Source organism: Tauraco erythrolophus, chromosome 7 (assembly GCF_009769465.1).
Source record: "Tauraco erythrolophus isolate bTauEry1 chromosome 7, bTauEry1.pri, whole genome shotgun sequence".
In the NCBI taxonomy this organism is placed as follows: Eukaryota; Metazoa; Chordata; class Aves; order Musophagiformes; family Musophagidae; genus Tauraco; species Tauraco erythrolophus.
Genome location: NC_141471.1, coordinates 42442 through 60000, shown reverse-complemented (window position 1 = coordinate 60000; position 17559 = coordinate 42442). Strand labels below are relative to the sequence as shown.

Here is a 17559-nt window from a genome sequence, read left to right as displayed (position 1 = left end):
GGAGAAGCACTCCTGGCACGTGTTGCACCGGTAAGGCCTCCCCCGCGGGTGCTCCCTCTGACCCGCCTTGCAGCTGCCGGTGGTGGCGACGCTCTTCCCGCGCCCAGGATCACCGGGCACCTTCTCCGCGGCCGGGGCGCTGGCATGGCCTCCCGCATTCTGGTTTCGCCTAAACCTCTCCACGGCCGTGCGGGTCCTCTCCTCCACGCGGGCCCGCCGGTGCTGCCGACGGAGGGAGCCCTGCGCGCTGTGGCTCTCCCGGTGAGTGGCCAGCATCCTCTTCAGGCAGAAGCCCTTCCCGCACGCGACACACGAGTGAGGTCTCTTGTCCGGGCAGCTTTGCCCGCAGAAGATGATGGCACTGCTTTCGTCGAGACCCTCTTCCCTCACGGCGGGTGGCACCAGCCTGCCGGCGCTCTGGTGCTCCTGCGGCACGGGAGAGCCGTGCTGACCGTGGAAGGGCAGCGCCTCGCTGGCACCCTGGAACAGCAGCTCCTCCGTCTCCTCGGATAATGCCACGGGGGACTCCGGGCTTTGGGGGCGTTCCTCAGGGTCCGGCTGCTCTACTTTGAACATGATCACCTCGTCTGCTGGAACTGGCAAGAACAAAGGGCACTTCCACTGGTGAAGGACACGAGAGGCTCCCGAAATTCCCCGACCCGCCTTCCGTGCCACCCGTGACTCCGACAGGCCCCTCTCCCACAGGGAGGGCGAACGGCGGCTGCACCCGCGGAGCGCCAGCCAGCTGAAAGACCGGATACTGGGACAACGCACCAGAACGCCTCCCCTTCGCTGGCTGAGCAGTGGGAGAAGCTGGGAGGGAGTGTGATGGGTTGATCAGGAGAGGGGATTTGCTCCCTGTGACTTCCCTGGTTTGGGAACCGGGTCAGACCCGGTTCTGGCCACCAGATCGGACTGCCAGCCCCCTCGGGGTTGAGCCAATCATTGGCACCTCTGCCAACTGCCCTATTTACAGTGGGACAAAGGAACTGGAAAGGTGCTTTGCCCAGGAGCGAGGAGAGGGGAGGAGGGCACTGCCCCTGCTCCCTGGCTCCCAGCCAGGTGTCTGCCCGTGCCGGGCTGGTGCCACCTGCTGAGGATGGTGGCAGCGGAGCCGTTTGAGGAACTCGGGGAGCACCCTGCTCCCGGGGTGCCCGCTGGGCCGAGTTCACCCAGAGAGGGTTGAGATCTGGGAGAAACGGCCACACTGACACCGTGTCAGTGAAGATGGAGCGGGACAAGGTGCCAGAGCCGAGTTTCCCCTGCAACCGGTGGCGAGACAGGCAGCGGCCCCCTGCAGCCGGGACGGACTCGGTGGGGCACAGACCCTCTCTCAGACTTTCTCCGGACTCTCCTCCCTACCCAAACATTTCATTTAAGTTGACCTGGATATGAATTCGACCCCTTGGTGGAAAAGCAACCGAAGGCCAAGCACAGAAACTGCCAACACACAACCGTTTTGAAAGCGGTTGACAGTGCACGGGCGGAATCCAGACAAGGACTGGGGTCCTGTCTGAGGAGTGTCACTTCCCAGTTCACCAATGCTGTGTGGTGACTGACAGCAGAGGGGTGACAGCACGCAGAGGCTATGTGAGGGGCATGAGAAAGTGTTTGAGCTGGAGAGGGGCTTTGGACAAGGGCATGGAGTGACAGGACACGGGGCGATGGCTTTAAACTGAAAAAGGGGAGATTTCAATGGGATCTGAGGGAGAAATTCTTCCCTCCGAGGGTGGTGAGGCACTGGCACAGGTTGCCCAGAGAAGCTGTGGCTGCCCCATCCCTGGAAGTGTTCAAGGCCAGGTTGGATGAGGCTTCGGGCAACCTGGTGTAGTGGAGGGTGTCCCTGCCCATGGCAGGGGGGTTGAAACTGGATGATCTTTGAGATCCTTTCCAACCCAAACCATTCTGGGATTCTAGGATTCTATAATTAAGTCACAGCAGCGCAAATACCATCGGGAAACAGCCCCACTGACACCTCCGATGTGGCACAAGGAGAAAAAAGAGAGATCAGGACCGTGGGTGGGGAAGCACTGGTGAGCTGGGGATGGTTCCCCACATGCTTTGGTGTAACACCATCTTTGGAGAAAACCCTAAAAATTATTTGTAATTCGGAATGAGTCCTTGTATTCCATTTGATCTGTTCCAGGGATGCCTGTCTCCTCACCTGCAGCGTCTCCTTGCCAACCTCAGCGCGGCTCTCGCTCTTCCCACTGCCCCACCTGCCTCTCCTCAGTCCCCGCGTTTCGGCAAAAATCCCACCGCAGGAACGCCGGGGACTGCCTGCACCACCACAGCGCGCCCTGGGATGGCTCAGGACTCACCCACGTGGAGCTCGGTAAACCCTGCATCCTCCGTGGCGCCCTGCTCCTCCGCGGCTCCCGGCTCCTCCGCGCACAGCTCTTCCTCCTGCTTCACAACGCCGACGCCGCTCGGCTCTGGAACGCCGTAATCTGCTGAGGTAAGGAGGAAACACCATGACGGCGCCGCTCAGCCCTTCCCTCGCCGTGCCGGAGAGTTTGCTGCCGGCTGCCCGACCTCTCTCCAGCATCCCCTGCTCCTGGCAGCTTCGCTCTGCCCTGCAGGAAGTGGTTTCCTGCTTTCCCCCTGTTTCGGGAGAGCATCCCCCCTGCCCGTGGGTCTGAGCACGCCCACTCTGAAAAACACTCACCGGGTCCGGGTTCATCCAGCACCGTTCTGCCCTCCAGGCTCTCCTGTTCCATCGGGCACCGTGCTCCTTCGCTGCTGTCCTGGCTGCTCGCATCGAGTCTAAACAGCAGGGATTCTGCTAACGAGAAAGACCAAACTCCTTACGTTTTTTTCCAACACTCCGTTACTCCCCGTGATCCCGCTCCTCCTGAGATCTGAGAATTCCCTCCGTAGCACATCAGGACCGTCACCTTGTGACGTCCTCCATCCAGTGCCACCACCACGCAAACGATGCCCGAGAATAAAGTTGTAATTCGTCTCTTGCCTGCGCTTGGTTCTGCCGGAATCTCTCCGGAGGCCGCCTGATCCCCGTCGCAGGGCGCTTCTCCTCTCTGAAGCCGGGACAGGAGGTCGGGTTTGGAGATGGCGTCATCTGTCGAGGAACACGGATATCAAGGTTTCCGTGCATCAAAACGCCTGCTGTGCCCACGGGGAGGAACACGCTCAGCCGCGCTCCCCAAACCGGCTCCATCGGCTGCAGCACGTCGTTTGGCAGCACCGAGAGCCCTCCGCACGGCTCACCGGGAGACGGCGGCTTCCGCCTCCGGCAGCCAACCCCACCATGACACGGAGGTGGCTGCAGCCTCTGCCCACACCCCGCAAGCGCTGGAGCCGGAGGGACCGGACGCGAGGCGCGCTGCGCTCTACGCTGCCCTGGGCGCCGACTTCTCCGCGTTTCGATAAATCTGCATCCCAGGTGTGGGAAAAAGTCCCCGAAACGGAGCCGGAACGGAAGCGCCGGTAACCGAAACGGCGATACTCACCCAGAGAGATGAGAGGCTCGTTCTTCCCTCGCAGCATGTTTCTGTACAGCTCCCTCTGCCACTCCTCCAGGTTCTCCCAGTCTTGCGTGGAAAAGCACGCGGCGTCACCTTCCAGCACCGCCAGCGCCTGCAATCGCAAAAGTGACACCGGGAATGGAACCGGGGGGAGCCACCGATGGAACATCCCCAGGAAACATCCTCGGTTCTATTGATCACTGCCGCGGTGCGACAAGGCGCTGAAAGGTGAGAAAAATTCCTGCCTTGGGGCATTCCCGCGACACAAAGGGACTAACGACTCAGATCTGCAGTTTAAAGAACTTCTGGAATTTCGCAATATTCCCGCCCGGAGCTGTGCGGAGCCTGACGCCACCACCCAGGCGGTTTGTGGACCTCGGCGCTCTCGTACGGCAGGGAACGAGCGCCGTTCCGAGCCCCCCAGCGCCGTTCCGAGCCCCCCAGCGCCGTTATGAGTCGCCGAGCGCCGTTAGGAGCCCCCCGAACGCCGTTAGGAGCCCCCCAGCGCCCGTTCTGAGCCCCCGAGCGCCGTTAGGAGCCCTCGAGGGCCGTTCCGAGCCCCCCAGCGCCCGTTCTGAGCCCCGTTCCGAGCCCCCGAGCGCCGTTAGGAGCCCTCGAGGGCCGTTCCGAGCCCCACAGCGCTGTTGCGAGCCCCGAGCGCCGTTCCGAGCCCCGTTGTTACAAGCCACGCGGTCCTCGCGGCGGTCACCGAAGGTTTCGGGCCCCACCGGAGATGGCTGCGCCCCCCCCCCCGCCGAGCCCCTGCCGAGCCATTTCTCACCTTGGGGACCTGCCCCCCGGGGGGCAGCTGCAGGATCCAGAAATTCTTGTTCTTCAGCAGGTTCTCCATGTTCTCCAGGCGCCGCTGGAGCTGCCCGTACTCCTGCACGAGGGTGCCCAGCGCGGCCAGTTTACTCTCCAGCTGGTTGCCGAACTCCACCACCGTTTTCTCGCAGTCGAAATGCTTCTTCTCGGCGGCCGCCGCCCGCCGCTCCAGGCCGAGCAGCCGCTCGCCGTGGGCGCCCACGCTGCGCTCCACCGCCTGCACCGCCGCCACCACCGTCCACAGCGAGATGCTGGGGGCGCCGTCCGTTGTCGGCGGGGACTCCATTCCCGCGCCTCCGCCCGGTGGAGCCGGTGTTGGACGGGGGGGGGGGGGGGGAGACAAGCAGAGCCCCGACGCCGGCTGCCGCAGCAGCACGGAGCGCACCGCCACCGGGCCCCGGTTCACCGGGTCCGGTTCACCCTTCCCGCCCGCCGGGCCCGCCGCCGCTCCGCGACCGGAACCGCGCCGGGTGCCGCGGCCTCGCGTTGCCGCCAGGGGGCGCCGCTCGCCACAGCGCTCCCCTAGCGGCCGGCGGCTCGCAGCGCCGCGGGAGTGATTGACAGCTGTCAGTCACCGCGAAGCGGTTGATTTGATGGGGCAGCCGCATTCCCCCCTCCCACCTCCTCCCCAGCGGCGGTGTGTTCCCGCGGGGGACGGGCGGTCACCGGGGGGGGGGGGGGCCGGTGCTCGGGGCCTCCCGGCCGACAGAGGGCGAGGCGGGCGGGGCGGGCGGGGGCGGCGCCGGTGGCGGCGGTGGCGGCGGCGGCGGGGGGGCGGTCCGGGGGCGGGGTGTCCCCCTGCCCGTGCCCGCGGTGGCGGTGGCGGCGGGGGGCCATGGCGGAGCTGAGCGCTCGCCTCGAGGCGCTGGAGCGGCGGCTGGAGCGGGCGGAGGCGGCGCTGCGGGACGGGCTGCCCTGGGCGCTGCGGTTCCCCGCGGTACGCACCGGGCCGGGGGGGGGCGGCCGGGGGGGCCGTGTGGGGCAGGGGGTGAGCCCGGCGGGGGGTCGCTGCTGGAGCCATTGTGGGGCTGAGGCGGGGCTGGTGTGAGCCACGGGGCTGGTATGAGCCACGGGGCCAGAGGGCTGGGAGGGATGGAGGGGGCTGGAAATGCGTCTGGGGGGGCACTTGTGGGGCTGCTGGGGGTCTGAGGGGGGGTCTGGGGGCTGGTATGAGCCACGGGGCCACTTAGGGGGCTGGCGGGGGGCTGGAAGTGGGCCTGGGGGGGCACTTGTGGGGCCGTTTTGGGGCTGAGAGGTGGCTCAGGGGGCTGAGAGTGAGCTGGGGGGTCGCTTGTGGGGCCGCTGGGGGGCTGGTGGGGGGTGGAAATGGGCCTGGGGGGGCACTTATGGGGCCGCTGGGGGGCTGCGAGCTGGTTGGGGGGTGGCTGAGTTGGCTCTTGGGAGCCTGTGAGTGAATCCAGTGGGCTGCTTATGGGGGGACTGGGAGTGTGTGGGGGGCTTTGTGGGGGTGGGAGTGAACCTGTGGAACTCCTTACGGGGGCTTTTGGGGAGCTGCTTTTCGGGCTGCCGAGGGGCTGGGGGTGCTGCCTGAGGGGGGTGATGCCCTCTCGTCCAGCCCAGCCCCTGTGCCCGCAGGTGCCGGTGACTTTCGAGGATGTGACGGTGCGGTTCAGCAGGCAGGAGTGGGCCAGCCTGGACGACGGGCAGAAGGAGCTGTACCGGACCGTGGTGGAGGGCAACTACGAGACGCTGGTTTCCCTGTGTAGGCTCCGTTTGCGCCGCTCCGGCCCCGCTGCCCGGGGAGCCCTCTCGGGGTTATTCTTTGTGTTTCACTGGCATCTCCAGCCCTCGCAGGGTCCCCTCCATTTCCTGTCCCCCCCTGGCAGCGCTCGGAGGTGGGCCGGTACACGCCACAGGGGGTAGTAAGTGCTCGGTGTCTTCTGCTCGTGGGGAACAGGGACACTGACCTCCCTGGGTCGTCGGCACAGAAATCTCCTCTTTTCAGCACGGAAATTCCCTCTTCCACGTCTCTCCAGGATGTGCCGTCCTGGCGTGGGGCGTGCGGCTGGTCGCGGTGCCAGGGGAGAGCTCGGCAGGGGATGCCATCTCCTGGGGCCGCTTCTGGGGTGCCTCTGGCTGGATTTGCCAATGTGTGGCCCTCGCAGCTGGAAATGAGCGTTCCAAAAAGTCCTTTAAAGGCCTTTTCCATCCTAAATGATTCTAAGGCACCGCCGCTTAGCCCAGCCAGCGCCTCGTGCTCCCGATTAACTCTTTCCAGGGCGCAGGTGATGGAGTGGGGGCCTGGACTTCCCTGCCCCCTTGTGCCATGGGACTGCCCTGCAGGCGCAGCCCGAGGAGCCAGAGGAAGGGGGCGAGGGGTGAGCGCAGTCCCGGAGCAGGGCAGGGATCGCCCGCCTTCCCGTGGCAGTGCCCCTCGTTGCCGTGGGGCGAGCCGGCCGTGTTCCTCACCCAGCACCGCGCTCCCGGCTGGTGAGGAGCACCGGTACCGACACGCGGCGGAGCGAGCCGTGGTGGTTCGGAGCAGAGGCAGGCTGGGGAGATGCAGGGAGCTGCGCCCGTGCCAACGCTCAGTCGAGAGCCTTGCGGTTCTCTTCCTGCGCTCCAGAGTGTTTTCCTGTCTGCAAGGGGAATTTCTGGGAGAGTGGGGGGGTTCTGTTGCAGGGGTTTCCCCCCACGCGGAGCAGGGATGGATTTTCTTGCGGTTGTTGCCATCGGGGGGGTTGTCAGACACAACAGAAGCTGCTTTTCAGATTCCCCCCCAGACGAGCTGCCCGCTGGGCCCAGCTATGTCCGTGACTCCGCGTGTGCCGGCGGATGGAGCTGTTTTGGGCTGGGGCTGACTCCGCGTTGGCCGGCGGTGGGTGCAGCCTGTCGTTATCTTGCCTCTGGTGTCTGTCCTGCTCTTGAACAGACTGTGCCCTCTCCAAGCCGGAACTCTTGTCGTGGATCGAAGGAGGAGGAGAGCTGTGCCCGCCGACGGAGTCAAACCTGGAGGGAGTCAACGTGACCCCGGTGCCAGCTCTAGGTGCGTGACGCCAGCTTTCTTCCGTGCCGGAATCCCGGCTGCTTACCGGGATGGTGGTAGTCCCTGTCCTCAGCCATGGGGACCGAGGTGTCTCCCGTGGTGGCTGTGGACGGTCTGTGCGGGGAGAGGACACCGGGAACACGTGCTGGGACACATCGGTAGCCTGGCAACCCGGTGGCTGCCCAGAGATCCTGCTGCCCTGTGGGCCTGGGAGGGGGGGACCCCCGCCCCACGCTGGCTCCTCGCAGCTCCTGGCTGGCTGCCGGTAAAGCCGAGTGTCCATCTCCTCCCCAGAGCTGGAGCGCCTGAGCGACGATGGTGGTCTGGTGGCGAAGATGAAGGAGCCGTGCGGTGGGACCTGCAGGGACCCTGAGGAAAGCGGCACCCTCGTGGTCGCGGAGAACTGCAGTGCACGTGAGTGGCCGGCAAATCCAGCGGATGTGAGGGATCCCGGGCCCCCGCCTGCCTCCGTCCCGCCCCGTGCCGTCATCGCTCCTCTTGCCTTGGCAGCGCGCGCCCCTCCGGAAGCCACCGCTGTCCCGGCAGATCTCGGCCAGCCGACCCCGTCCCCGTCCTGCCCTCTCTCCGCGTGCTGCTGTGAAGTGCCGGATCTGAACCTGTCTCCGTCGCCTCCTCCCGCGGCAGGTACTGGGGCAGAGCCTTCATCCCTCCTTGGCAGAGCTGGCGGCCCAGGCAAGCGGCCGCCGGCACGCTCGGAGAGCGGCAGGGGGTTTCCAGGGGGCTCCCTCTGGGCCCGAGGCTCTCGGGACAGGATTTTATCCGCTGCAGATGGGCCGAGAAAGGGTTCTGATGGCAAAATCCCGTTGCCAGCCTTGAATCCGGGAAGGATGAGGCACGGCGACGTGTCAGCCAGCCCACATGATCGATTTGCTCCGAAGGACGAGCCCCGATGTTGCTCTTGGAACCCCCGTCCCACTTGGGTGACGTTTGTCATCTCAGGCCGTCCTTGGGCTGTCCGCAGTGCCCGGCCTTTCCGCCGTCGGAGCGCGAAGGCGCCGAGCGGGAAGGGGAGAGCGGGGCTGAGAGTGTGCCGGCTGCCGGCTGGGGAGGGGGGCGGGAAAAACCCCGTGGTGTTTGCGCCTCGTCCTCGGAACCGCCTGGAAAAGTGACCTGTGGGTTTTGAAAATTCCCAGCAGATGCCGAGACGGGGGTCCCGATGGAGGTGGCGCAGGAGGAGGTCACTGCGGAGAAGCCGGTGGTGCCTGGAACGCCCTCGGAGGATCCGGAAGAGAAGGATGTGAAAGATGCGGGGAACGGTGGCCGGTGGCCAGTGGCAGACGTTCCTGAAGATCCCGGTAAGGAGGTGATTCCGGATGGCTGCAGAGCGACGGCGCGGGCAGATCCTGGTTTGGAAAAGGAGGACGTGAGAGATGCGGGGAGCGGTGGGCAGGCTCCGGTGGCAGACGTTCCTGAAGATCCCGGTAAGGAGGCGATTCCGGATGCCTGCAGAACCGGCGCCAACGCCGTCGCCTCCTCGGAGCAGCCCGTGGAGGGCTCCTGCGTGGGCCGGCCAGCGGCCTGCCAGCGAAACGCCACCCGGGAGTTCTACTCCTGCCCCGTGTGCCGGAAAAACTTCCTGCTGAAGATCAACCTCATCATCCACCAGCGCAGCCACAGCAACTGGATGCCCTACAGCTGCGTGCACTGCGACCGCAGCTTCATGTCCAAGAAAAAAATCCGCCGCCACCTGCGAGCCCGGGCGGCCAAGGGGTTCTGCCAGCCCCCGGAGGCGGAGGAGTGCTCCAGCCGCGCTCCGTGCGCCGCCTCCCAGCCCCGCGCCCCGAGCAGGGACTGCGGCACGGTGTGGGGCAAGCCCGGCCCCAACCGGTACCCGCTGTCTCCCGGGAAAATGATGTACACGTGTAACGAGTGCATGGAGAACTTCTCCAGCCAGAGCTTCCTCCTGCTGCACCAGCGCCGCCACAACCGCCACCTCATCCTCTGCCCCTGCTGCAACCGGAGCTTCACGTGGGCCACGGACTTCGTCCGGCACCACCAGACCCACGTCGGCGAGCGGCCCTACCAGTGCGGCGTCTGCCAGAAGACTTTCAAGCGGCGCTACCACCTCCTCGTGCACCAGAGCATCCACGTGCGCCAGGAGCAGCCATACCCCTGCGGCGGGGACCAGCTGCCCATGCCGGCGGCACCCGTTTAGGCGCGGGCGGGGGACATGGGAAGCGGGAATTGTAGCGGAAGAGGGGTTGGAAGCCGGGAAGTGTCCGAAGAACCTTCTCTTGCCCTCCTTGGCTACGGACGTGCGCGGGTCGGACGAAGGCTGGAGCACGGGCAGCGTCTCCCGGCTCCTCCTGCCCGGCCGCGGGGACGGAGGGTGCCTGGCCCTGCCCGCGGAGAGCCCTCGGTGCGCGGCGGGACGCTCCTGGTTGCCAAGCCCCGGTGTGGCGGGTGGGATGGCGGGAGCGGGTGCCGCGGCAGTGGAGGATCCGTCCCTTTTCGGGAGCGCGCCAATAGATGCTGTAGAAACCGGGATGGTTCCCGCGGCTGAACGTGGTTTCCTCTGGCGCCGGGGCCCGGGGACCGCTGTGGTTGGGCGGGGGGGTCTCGAGAATACCGGGAATGATGGGGGAATACCGGGATTGATGGGGGAATACCGGGAATGATGGGGGAATACTGGGAATGATGGGGAGGGCGATCGCCTGGCGCTGGGGATGGCGGGCTGGAGTACCGGGTGGGAGCCGCGGTCCCGATGTGGGGACGGGGATGGGGATGGGGCACGGGGATGGGTCCGGGTCCCGCCGGGCCCCGGGGGCACCGGAGCGGCGCGGCGGGCGGCCGCCAGTGGGCGCTGTGGCACGGCGGCGGCGGCGGCGCGAGCGGCCATGGCCCGCTGGGGCCCCGCGCAGGTACCGGGCACCGGGCGGCGGGCGGCGGGCACCGGGCCCGACGGGGCGGGAGGGGAACGGGCGACACGGCCCGGGGCCGCCGCTCACCGCCCCTCTCCTCCCCGCAGCAGCAGCCCGAGTGGCGGCCCGAGGCGTGGCAGCCGCTCCCGCCGCAGCCCCCCGGCCCCGGGCCCGTGCCCGGCGGCGGCCCCGTCGCGGAGAAGCCGGCGGCGGTGCCCGAGATGTCGCTGTGGACCGTGGCGGCGGCGGTGCAGGCGGTGGAGCGGAAGGTGGAGGCGCAGGCGCTGCGGCTGCTGAGCCTGGAGGGGCGAGCGGCGGCGGCGGAGCAGACGGTGTCGGGGCTGGAGGCGGCGCTGGTGGAACTGGGGCGGCGGCTGGAGCGGCGCTGGGCCGCGCTGGGAGCGCTGCTGCGGGACAACGCGCGGCGCCTGCAGCACGTCGAGCGGCAGCTGCAGCACCGCGGGGCCACCGGGGCCGGCCCGGGCCCCGACGGGGACGAGCCCAAGGTAACGGGGGCGAGCCCCGGGTAACGGGGGCGAGTTCCGGGTTAACGGGGGCGAGCCCAAGGTAACAGGGACGAGTCCCGAGTAGTGGGGATGAGCCCTGGGTTAACAGAGACGAGTTCCGGGTAACGGGGATGAGCCCCGGGTTAACGGGGACGAGCCCCAAGTAATGGGGACGAGCCCCGAGTAACAGGGATGAGCCCAGGGTAATGGGGACATGCCCCGAGTAACAGGGACAAGTCCCAGGTAACAGGGATGAGCCCAAGGTAACGGGGACGAGCCCCAGGTAATGGGGACAAGTCCTGGGTAACGGGGACAAGCCCCAGGTAATGGGGATGAGCTCAAGGTAACGGAAATGAGTCCCAGGTAATGGGGACAAGCCCACGGTGACGAACAGGGGCAAGCCCTGAGTAATGGGAATATGGCCAAGGCAATGGGAACGAGCCCCAGCTAACAGGGACATGCCCCTGCTAATGGGAATGTGCCCAAAGTAACAAGGATGAGCCCAAGGTAATAGGGATGAGTCCCAGGTAATGGGGACATGCCCACGGTGATGAACAGGGCAAGCCCCTACTAACGGGAACGTGCCCAAGGTAATGGTGATGAACCCCAGCTAACAGGGACATGCCCCTGCTAATGGGAATGTGCCCAAGGTAACTGGGATGAGCCCCAGGTAACAGGGAGATGCCCAAGGTGACAAACGGAGATGAGCCCCAGCCAAGAGGGATGTCCCCAAGGTAACGGGGATCAATCTCGGCTAACGAGGACGTGCCCCAACTAACGGGGATGTGCCCAGGGGAGCAGGGACAGGCCCCAGGTCGGGAGGATGTGCCCAAGGTGACCGTGCGGCTGGTGAGCTGCGGCGTTGGCTCTTGCGGGGAGCGGCACCGAGCAGCGGGGATGCGGCCCCTGCCCGGCGAGCCGGCACACCGCGGCAGCAGTCGGAGACCTCCCGCTCTTCCCTGTGGCCAGTGAAAGGCGGGAGCAGCACACAGGCCCCTGAGGAGCATTTTCGGCTCTGTGGGGTCCTGTTGGTCACCTTGCCGGTGGCATGGTGCCTTCCCTCCCGTCCTGCTCCCGTGTCGGGGTTACGGCTCACCCGCCGGCGGCCGGCTGCCGGTGTGGCTCCGGGAACCAGAGAGGGTTGTGAACCTGTCCCGGTTGTGCGGCGGCGGGGAGACAAGTGAGCCTCACGCGGCCGTTCCAGCATCAATCCCTGAGTTCAGGCCATGACACGGCTCCTTTCCGTCCGAGTGCCGGACCACGCTGCCGTACCCCGCGTCCCTGGGGCAGCGGTGGGGCGCGGGGCATGGAGGAGGTGGGGAAGTGCCACGGTGGTGCCTCCTGCGGTTTCAGGTGCCGGCGGCGTGCGAGGAGGACGCGGCCAGTTTGCCGGAGCAGGAGTGGGGGAGCGTGGCCAGCTGGCAGAAGGAGCTCTACTGGATCACCATGAAGGGGAATCACGAGGCCGAGGGCTCTCTGGGTGAGGATCAGTCTCTGCTCACGTGCCAGGCACGTTCTCGTCCCCTGGGCTGAATCCAGCTCACGGCTGCGGCGCTGCCTGGGATTTTGGAGGAGAATGGGTGGAGGCGACGCCTTTACTCATTTAGGGTTCGGTGCCCCCCAGTTATGGGTGACAGCTGTGCTGCGTGCCCACCCTGAGCATCCCAAGAGCCCCTCGTCTTGCCAACAGCAGCGCTGCTGGTGGGGGCACGCGGACACTGCCGGGATTTGGCTCTCTCAGCCCTGCGAGGCTTTGCCCCATGAGCAGGAGCTCTGCCGGAGGAGCGGGCATCTGCCGGAGTCCCGGGACTCGGCACCGCATCTGCGGGAGTAGAGGAGAGCCCTGCCCGGGTGGTCAGGGCAGTACGTGGTGGGGATTTCGGGTGACGTGCCCATGGTGTGCCCTGCAGCCCGCGTTCCTGCGCCGTGTTTTGCCAGGACACCAGCCGTACATACCTCACCCTGTTGGGATTTGCTACAGCCAGCCATAAATTTTAGCATTAATTATTTCTGGCTGGAATTTAAAGGATGATGAGCGCCCGACAGCCGCTTCCTCCCGGGGTCACTAAAATCATTCGCCTGGTTTGGGTGGCACCAGCCCGCTGGCTCTGATGGGCCTGGGAAACCTGAGCCGCAGCCCTGGGAGCCCCAGGCCCCTACGGGCACCCCACAGTGCCCGCTGCACCAGAGCAGCCCGTTACTGGGGGGAGCTGGTGCTGGTTACCAGGGGGAGCTGGTGCTGGTCCCCAGTGCCAGCAGCCTGTTACTGGGGGGAGCTGGTGCTGGTCCCAAGTGCCAGCAGCTTGTTACCAAGGGAGCTGGTGCTGGTCCCCGGCACCAGCAGCCCGTTACTGGGGGGAGCTGGTGCTGGTCCCCGGCACCAGCAGCCCGTTACTGGGGGGAGCTGGTGCTGGTCCCTGGCACCAGCAGCCCGTTACTAGGGGGAGCTGGTACTGGTCCCTGGCACCAGCAGCCCGTTACTGGGGGGAGCTGGTGCTGGTCCCTGGCACCAGCAGCCCGTTACTGGGGGGAGCTGGTGCTGGTCCCTGGCCCCAGCAGCCTGTTACTAGGGGGAGCTGGTGCTGGTCCCTGGCACCAGCAGCCCGTTACTGGGGGGAGCTGGTGCTGGTCCCAAGTGCCAGCAGCCCGTTACTGGGGGGAGCTGGTGCTGGTCCCTGGCCCCAGCAGCCTGTTACTAGGGGGAGCTGGTGCTGGTCCCTGGCACCAGCAGCCCGTAACTGGGGGGAGCTGGTGCTGGTCCCAAGTGCCAGCAGCCTGTAACTGGGGGGAGCTGGTGCTGGTCCCAAGTGCCAGCAGCTTGTTACCGGGGGGAGCTGGTGCTAGTCCCCGGCACCAGCAGCCCGTTACTGGGGGAAGCTGGTGCTGGTCCCCGGCACCAGCAGCCCGTTACTGGGGGGAGCTGGTGCTGGTCCCCAGCACCAGCAGCCCGTTACTGGGGGGAGCTGGTGCTGGTCCCCGGCACCAGCAGCCCGTAACTGGGGGGAGCTGGTGCTGGTCCCTGGCACCAGCAGCCCGTTACTGGGGGGAGCTGGTGCTGGTCCCCGGCACCAGCAGCTCGTACTGCTGCTTTCTGCTTCCCAGAGCCTGGCGACGCCAGCTCCAAAGCCGTTCTGCTGCCGCCGGCTGAAGACGCGGAGGATTTTGGCACGAGGATCCACGAGGTGCCGGAGAAGGGAGCGGTGTCGGGGCACCTCGGCGCTGGTGAGTCCCAGCGGCCGCGCAGCAGCCGAGAAGGAGCCCGTGCCAGGCAGGGGCTGTGCCGGGTGCGCCACGGTCGCGGTCGGAGCCTGCCCCTGCTGCTCCCACTGAGTCCATCCCATCCCAGCAGGGAGCGTTGCCTGTCTTGCCCGGGGTCACCTATACGTGGTTTGGGCCTCCTTAAAACTCTTTAAGACCAAATCGTGACGCCCGGAGGAGCCTCCTCGCCAAAAAGAGCGGAAGTTGGGGCGAGCCGGGGCATGGTTAGCGCGGGGGCGGCTCCGCGGCTCCGTGCCCGCACGCAGACGCTCCCTCCTGCTCCTGGAAGGTTTCGCTTTGATCCTTTCCCCGGCGTCACCCACCTGACCTCTGCCATTCCTGCCAAAGTTCCTTCCAGGACAGAGGACTCCGCAGGCTCGGCTGTGCCTTCGCGGTTCCTCTGGTTTGGTTTCCGTCGGAGCGCGGCACTGCGGGTCCGTCGAACGTCCCTGAGATCCCACAAGACCCCAGATAACCCCCCAGCGTGTGCCAGCGCCCCCTCCACCCCACGCGTCCTTCTCCCGCTTTGCTCTGGGAAAAAAACCCTTCCGATTCCCTTTCTGACGGCGCGTTTGCCGGTTCCTCTCTCCGACGCGCGGCAGGGGAAGCTCGGCTCCTGCGCCGGGGCCGCGGGAGAGCTTCCCGTGCCGGGAACGAGCCGCTGTCTCCCAGCAGGTGAGAAGATCGTGATCAAGACAGAGGAGCAGCAGCCCCAGGAGGAAGGATCGGAGATCCCGGCGCTGCCGCAGGCACCCTCGGTGCCACTGGAAGAGGCGCTTCCCCTGAACCAGGAGCAGCCGGTGCCATGGGAGAGCCACGCCGGCTGCGACGAGAAGGCAGCAGGAGAGGGCTGGGGGGAGCTGTGCCAACACGGGGCTGCCCAGCCCGAATTCAAGCCCGTGGTGGTGCCGGTGGAAGCTCACCCTGCCCCGGGCTTGCCCTTCCCGGCAGAGCAGGCGCTGGGCGCGGGGACAGCCCAGCCCTTCGCGCTGCCCCAGGGAATGTCGCTGGGAGAAGACACCGCCACAGAGGCGACCTCTTCACAGCCCGGCGCGGCGGAGCGCCGTCCCGGCGCCGGCGAGGAAGAGCCCCGCGCGCTCCCGCCGGGCTGGAAGAGCGTCCGGCTGAAGCGCAGCCTCCTGGCGCGGCAGCAGAGCCAGGCGAGGAAGAGCAACGGCTCCTTCATCTGCGCGGCGTGCGGGAAGAGCCTGGCCCACCACGCCGCGCTGCTGCGGCACCAGCGGCTGCACACCGGCGAGCGGCCCTTCCAGTGCCCCGCCTGCGGCAAGAGCTTCAACGAGAAGTCCAACCTCAACAAGCACTACCGGATCCACACCGGCGAGCGGCCCTACCGCTGCCCCGCCTGCGGCAAGGGCTTCATCCAGAAGCACCACCTCCAGAAGCACCAGCGCATCCACGGCGCGCAGCTGCGGGGCGGCTGGACGGGCCGGCCAGCGCGGGCCGGCGCCGCCGGCGAGCGGCTCTACCGCTGCATCGAGTGCACGGAGAGCTTCCCGCAGAAAGCGTCGCTGGAGGAGCACCAGCGCCGGCACACCCAGCAGCGGCCCTTCCAGTGCAACGGCTGCAGCAAGAGTTTCCGGCACCGGCAGTCTCTGAACCACCACCAGAAGATCCACGCCGTCGCCGGCTCGCCTGCCGGCGGCTTGCCGAACCGCAACCAGGAGACCAGCCCCTGCAAGGCTTTGTCCCAGGATAATCCATAGCGTGAGGGCTGGAGAAGGGAAGGGGCGGCCTTTCTCCAGGCTGCTCCGCAGCCTGTGATGACAGGGCACACCGGGCAGCTGGTGTGGCACTGCCACGGGGCTCGTGGCACCACCGCGGGGCTCATGGCACCACTGCGGGGCTCTCCGTACCGCCGTGGGGCCCCGCACCGCCTGCATCTCCGGGAGGAGGAGGATGGAGCCAGGCTGACGTGCTGGAAACGCGTGGGAGGTGGAGACCGGCCCCGCGGCAGCGGCGGAGGTTCGGCAGCCGGGGCCGAGCCAGGTCGTGCCGCAGAACGGGAATTTGGCAGGTCGGGCATGGCGGCGCGGTTGAACTCAGGGTTATTTGGACACTACCGGCGCGGCGGTGGCGCCGTGGTGGCGGCCGGTGGCCCGGGAAGGGGCTGTCGCGGCCGGGCAGCGGCCGGGGTCACCGGCCGAGCCGGGAAGAGACTCGGATAAAAGAGTGGGCTGACGTGGGCTCCTGTTGCGTGCCGGGGTGTCGGCGAGGGGCGGGCGAGGGGGGTGCCGGCACCGCGCCGCCTCCGCCGGCAAAGGGAGCGGTGGGTACGCGGATCCCAAGTTGTAATTCAGAGCAGGTGAATGCCCAGGGGTGCAGCTGGGCACGCGGCTCCCACTGGGCACGGCCCGGGCAGCCGCCCCACCATCACCCGCTGCAGCCCATCGCCGGTGGTGGCACGGGGGGGGGGGTCTCTGCTCCGCACGGGGAAGAGCCCGGCCCGCGGGGGTGAGTCCTCGCCGGTAACGCAAACCGGAGTCCGAGCACCCAGGGAGGTGGCAGCGGCACTGCGGGGTGCAGGCAGAGCTCGTGCCCCTCCATTTGGCCCCGGGGTGACGGTGACACCCTCGGGGCGTGTGGGGGACAATGCCAGGGGATGCCCCGGGGGTACCCGGGGTGACGGTGACATCTCGGGGGACACACTGGGGATGGCGGTGGGTGACAGCACCCCAGGGATGCTGCTGCTTCAGCAGCCATGGCAAGTGCCAGCGGTGCGGTGTGGGGCAGGAGCTGGGGGGAGCCTGGGCTGCCCCGGGAGGAGGGACTGGGATGTACTGGGGGGCATCCAGTGAGGCAGCGAAGGGCCAGAGCGCCCCCCTGCATGGCCGCAGAGGCGGTTTGGGGGCTCTCCGGAGTGGCAGGAGGGAGCGGAGGCTGGGCACGGGCTCCCCACACCCTTGGCACATTCCTGGGGGTCCCAGCCGGCCGCCTCGCGCCGAAGGGGGTGAGGGAGGCACCGGCAGCGACCCCCGTGGCCCCCCCCAGCGCCGATCCGTGTTCCTGCTTCCCCGGCAGTGCGCCGCAGCGCCAGCTCGGCCCCCCGAAAACCAGGCGGATCTACGGAAAAATCCTTTATTGGTTCCGTAGCCTGAGAAGAGGAGTTGGGGTTTCCCAGGAATCGCTGGTCCCGCTCACAGCAGCTTCAGAAGAAACACCCACGCCGCGGCGGTGGCCACCAGGAAAGGCCGGCCCCCCCCATGCCACCCACGCCGGCCCTGAAGGTGTTGCCCGCTGGCAATGCCATTGCACCAGCTGACTCATCTGGTGTCAGCGGGATCAACTGGGGCTCACTGGGAATCTCTATGCGGGCAGGGAGAAGCGGCTCAGTCAGTACAGCCTGTGCCGCGCCGGAGCACGGCTCACTGCCGGACCCGCCGTCACCGCGCAACCATAAGGCATCGGCGGCACCACGGGGCCGACCTGTCTGCCACCGTCACGCTCCAGGCACCCTCTGCCATCCCAGGGGACAGGAATCGAGGGAGAACCCGGCCCGGAGGAGCAGTGGGATGTCATGTGTGCCCCCGGGGTGCCGCTCCGCCGCCACCGTCCCTCCCGCAGGGCAGGGAGGTGGC

General features: G+C 67.3%; 3 protein-coding genes across 4 annotated transcripts in view; 2 read left to right on the top strand and 1 right to left on the bottom strand.

Moving 5' to 3' along the window:
• Nucleotides 1–5092, bottom strand: part of LOC147528398 (zinc finger protein 783-like) — a gene marked incomplete at its 5' end in the record, with an annotated part of 5365 nt that extends 273 nt beyond the window's left edge. Inside the window, 7 exons of the mRNA XM_086614820.1 lie at nucleotides 1–596; nucleotides 2322–2450; nucleotides 2669–2782; nucleotides 2972–3079; nucleotides 3471–3597; nucleotides 4267–4874; nucleotides 4993–5092. The exon at nucleotides 1–596 is cut by the window's left edge and continues 273 nt beyond it. Coding sequence (XP_086470946.1) covers nucleotides 1–596; nucleotides 2322–2450; nucleotides 2669–2782; nucleotides 2972–3079; nucleotides 3471–3597; nucleotides 4267–4874; nucleotides 4993–5092 — 1782 coding nt within the window. The remainder of the gene's footprint in view (nucleotides 597–2321; nucleotides 2451–2668; nucleotides 2783–2971; nucleotides 3080–3470; nucleotides 3598–4266; nucleotides 4875–4992) is intronic.
• Nucleotides 5093–5145: 53 nt separating this feature from the next.
• LOC147528397 (zinc finger protein 212-like) lies at nucleotides 5146–9493 on the top strand. The gene is made up of 6 exons (XM_086614819.1): nucleotides 5146–5247; nucleotides 5907–6033; nucleotides 7204–7317; nucleotides 7612–7731; nucleotides 7828–7962; nucleotides 8472–9493. Exons 1-6 carry the CDS (start codon nucleotides 5146–5148, stop codon nucleotides 9491–9493), a joined length of 1620 nt encoding a protein of 539 aa, XP_086470945.1.
• Nucleotides 9494–10175: 682 nt separating this feature from the next.
• On the top strand, nucleotides 10176–15687 carry LOC147528396 (zinc finger protein 212-like). Of its 2 annotated transcripts, none has more exons than XM_086615002.1 (5): nucleotides 10176–10199; nucleotides 10310–10705; nucleotides 12059–12185; nucleotides 13808–13921; nucleotides 14639–15687. In XM_086615002.1, exons 1-5 carry the CDS (start codon nucleotides 10176–10178, stop codon nucleotides 15685–15687), a joined length of 1710 nt encoding a protein of 569 aa, XP_086471128.1. The 2 variants fall into 2 exon arrangements, with proteins under 2 accessions (XP_086471128.1, XP_086471127.1); XM_086615001.1 differs by having other exon boundaries at nucleotides 13808–13927.
• The last annotated feature ends 1872 nt before the right edge of the window (nucleotides 15688–17559 follow it).

Excerpts from the sequence above, each read along its gene's own strand:
- LOC147528397 (XM_086614819.1), top strand. The coding sequence starts at position 5,146 with ATGGCGGAGCTGAGCGCTCGCCTCGAGGCGCTGGAGCGGCGGCTGGAG. Across the intron at positions 5,248-5,906 it reads GGGCGCTGCGGTTCCCCGCG|GTGCCGGTGACTTTCGAGGA; the intron begins GTACGCACCGGG and ends CTGTGCCCGCAG. Across the intron at positions 6,034-7,203 it reads CGAGACGCTGGTTTCCCTGT|ACTGTGCCCTCTCCAAGCCG; the intron begins GTAGGCTCCGTT and ends GCTCTTGAACAG.
- LOC147528396 (XM_086615001.1), top strand. The coding sequence starts at position 10,176 with ATGGCCCGCTGGGGCCCCGCGCAG. Across the intron at positions 10,200-10,309 it reads CCCGCTGGGGCCCCGCGCAG|CAGCCCGAGTGGCGGCCCGA; the intron begins GTACCGGGCACC and ends TCCCCGCAGCAG. Across the intron at positions 13,928-14,638 it reads GTCGGGGCACCTCGGCGCTG|GTGAGAAGATCGTGATCAAG; the intron begins GTGAGTCCCAGC and ends GTCTCCCAGCAG.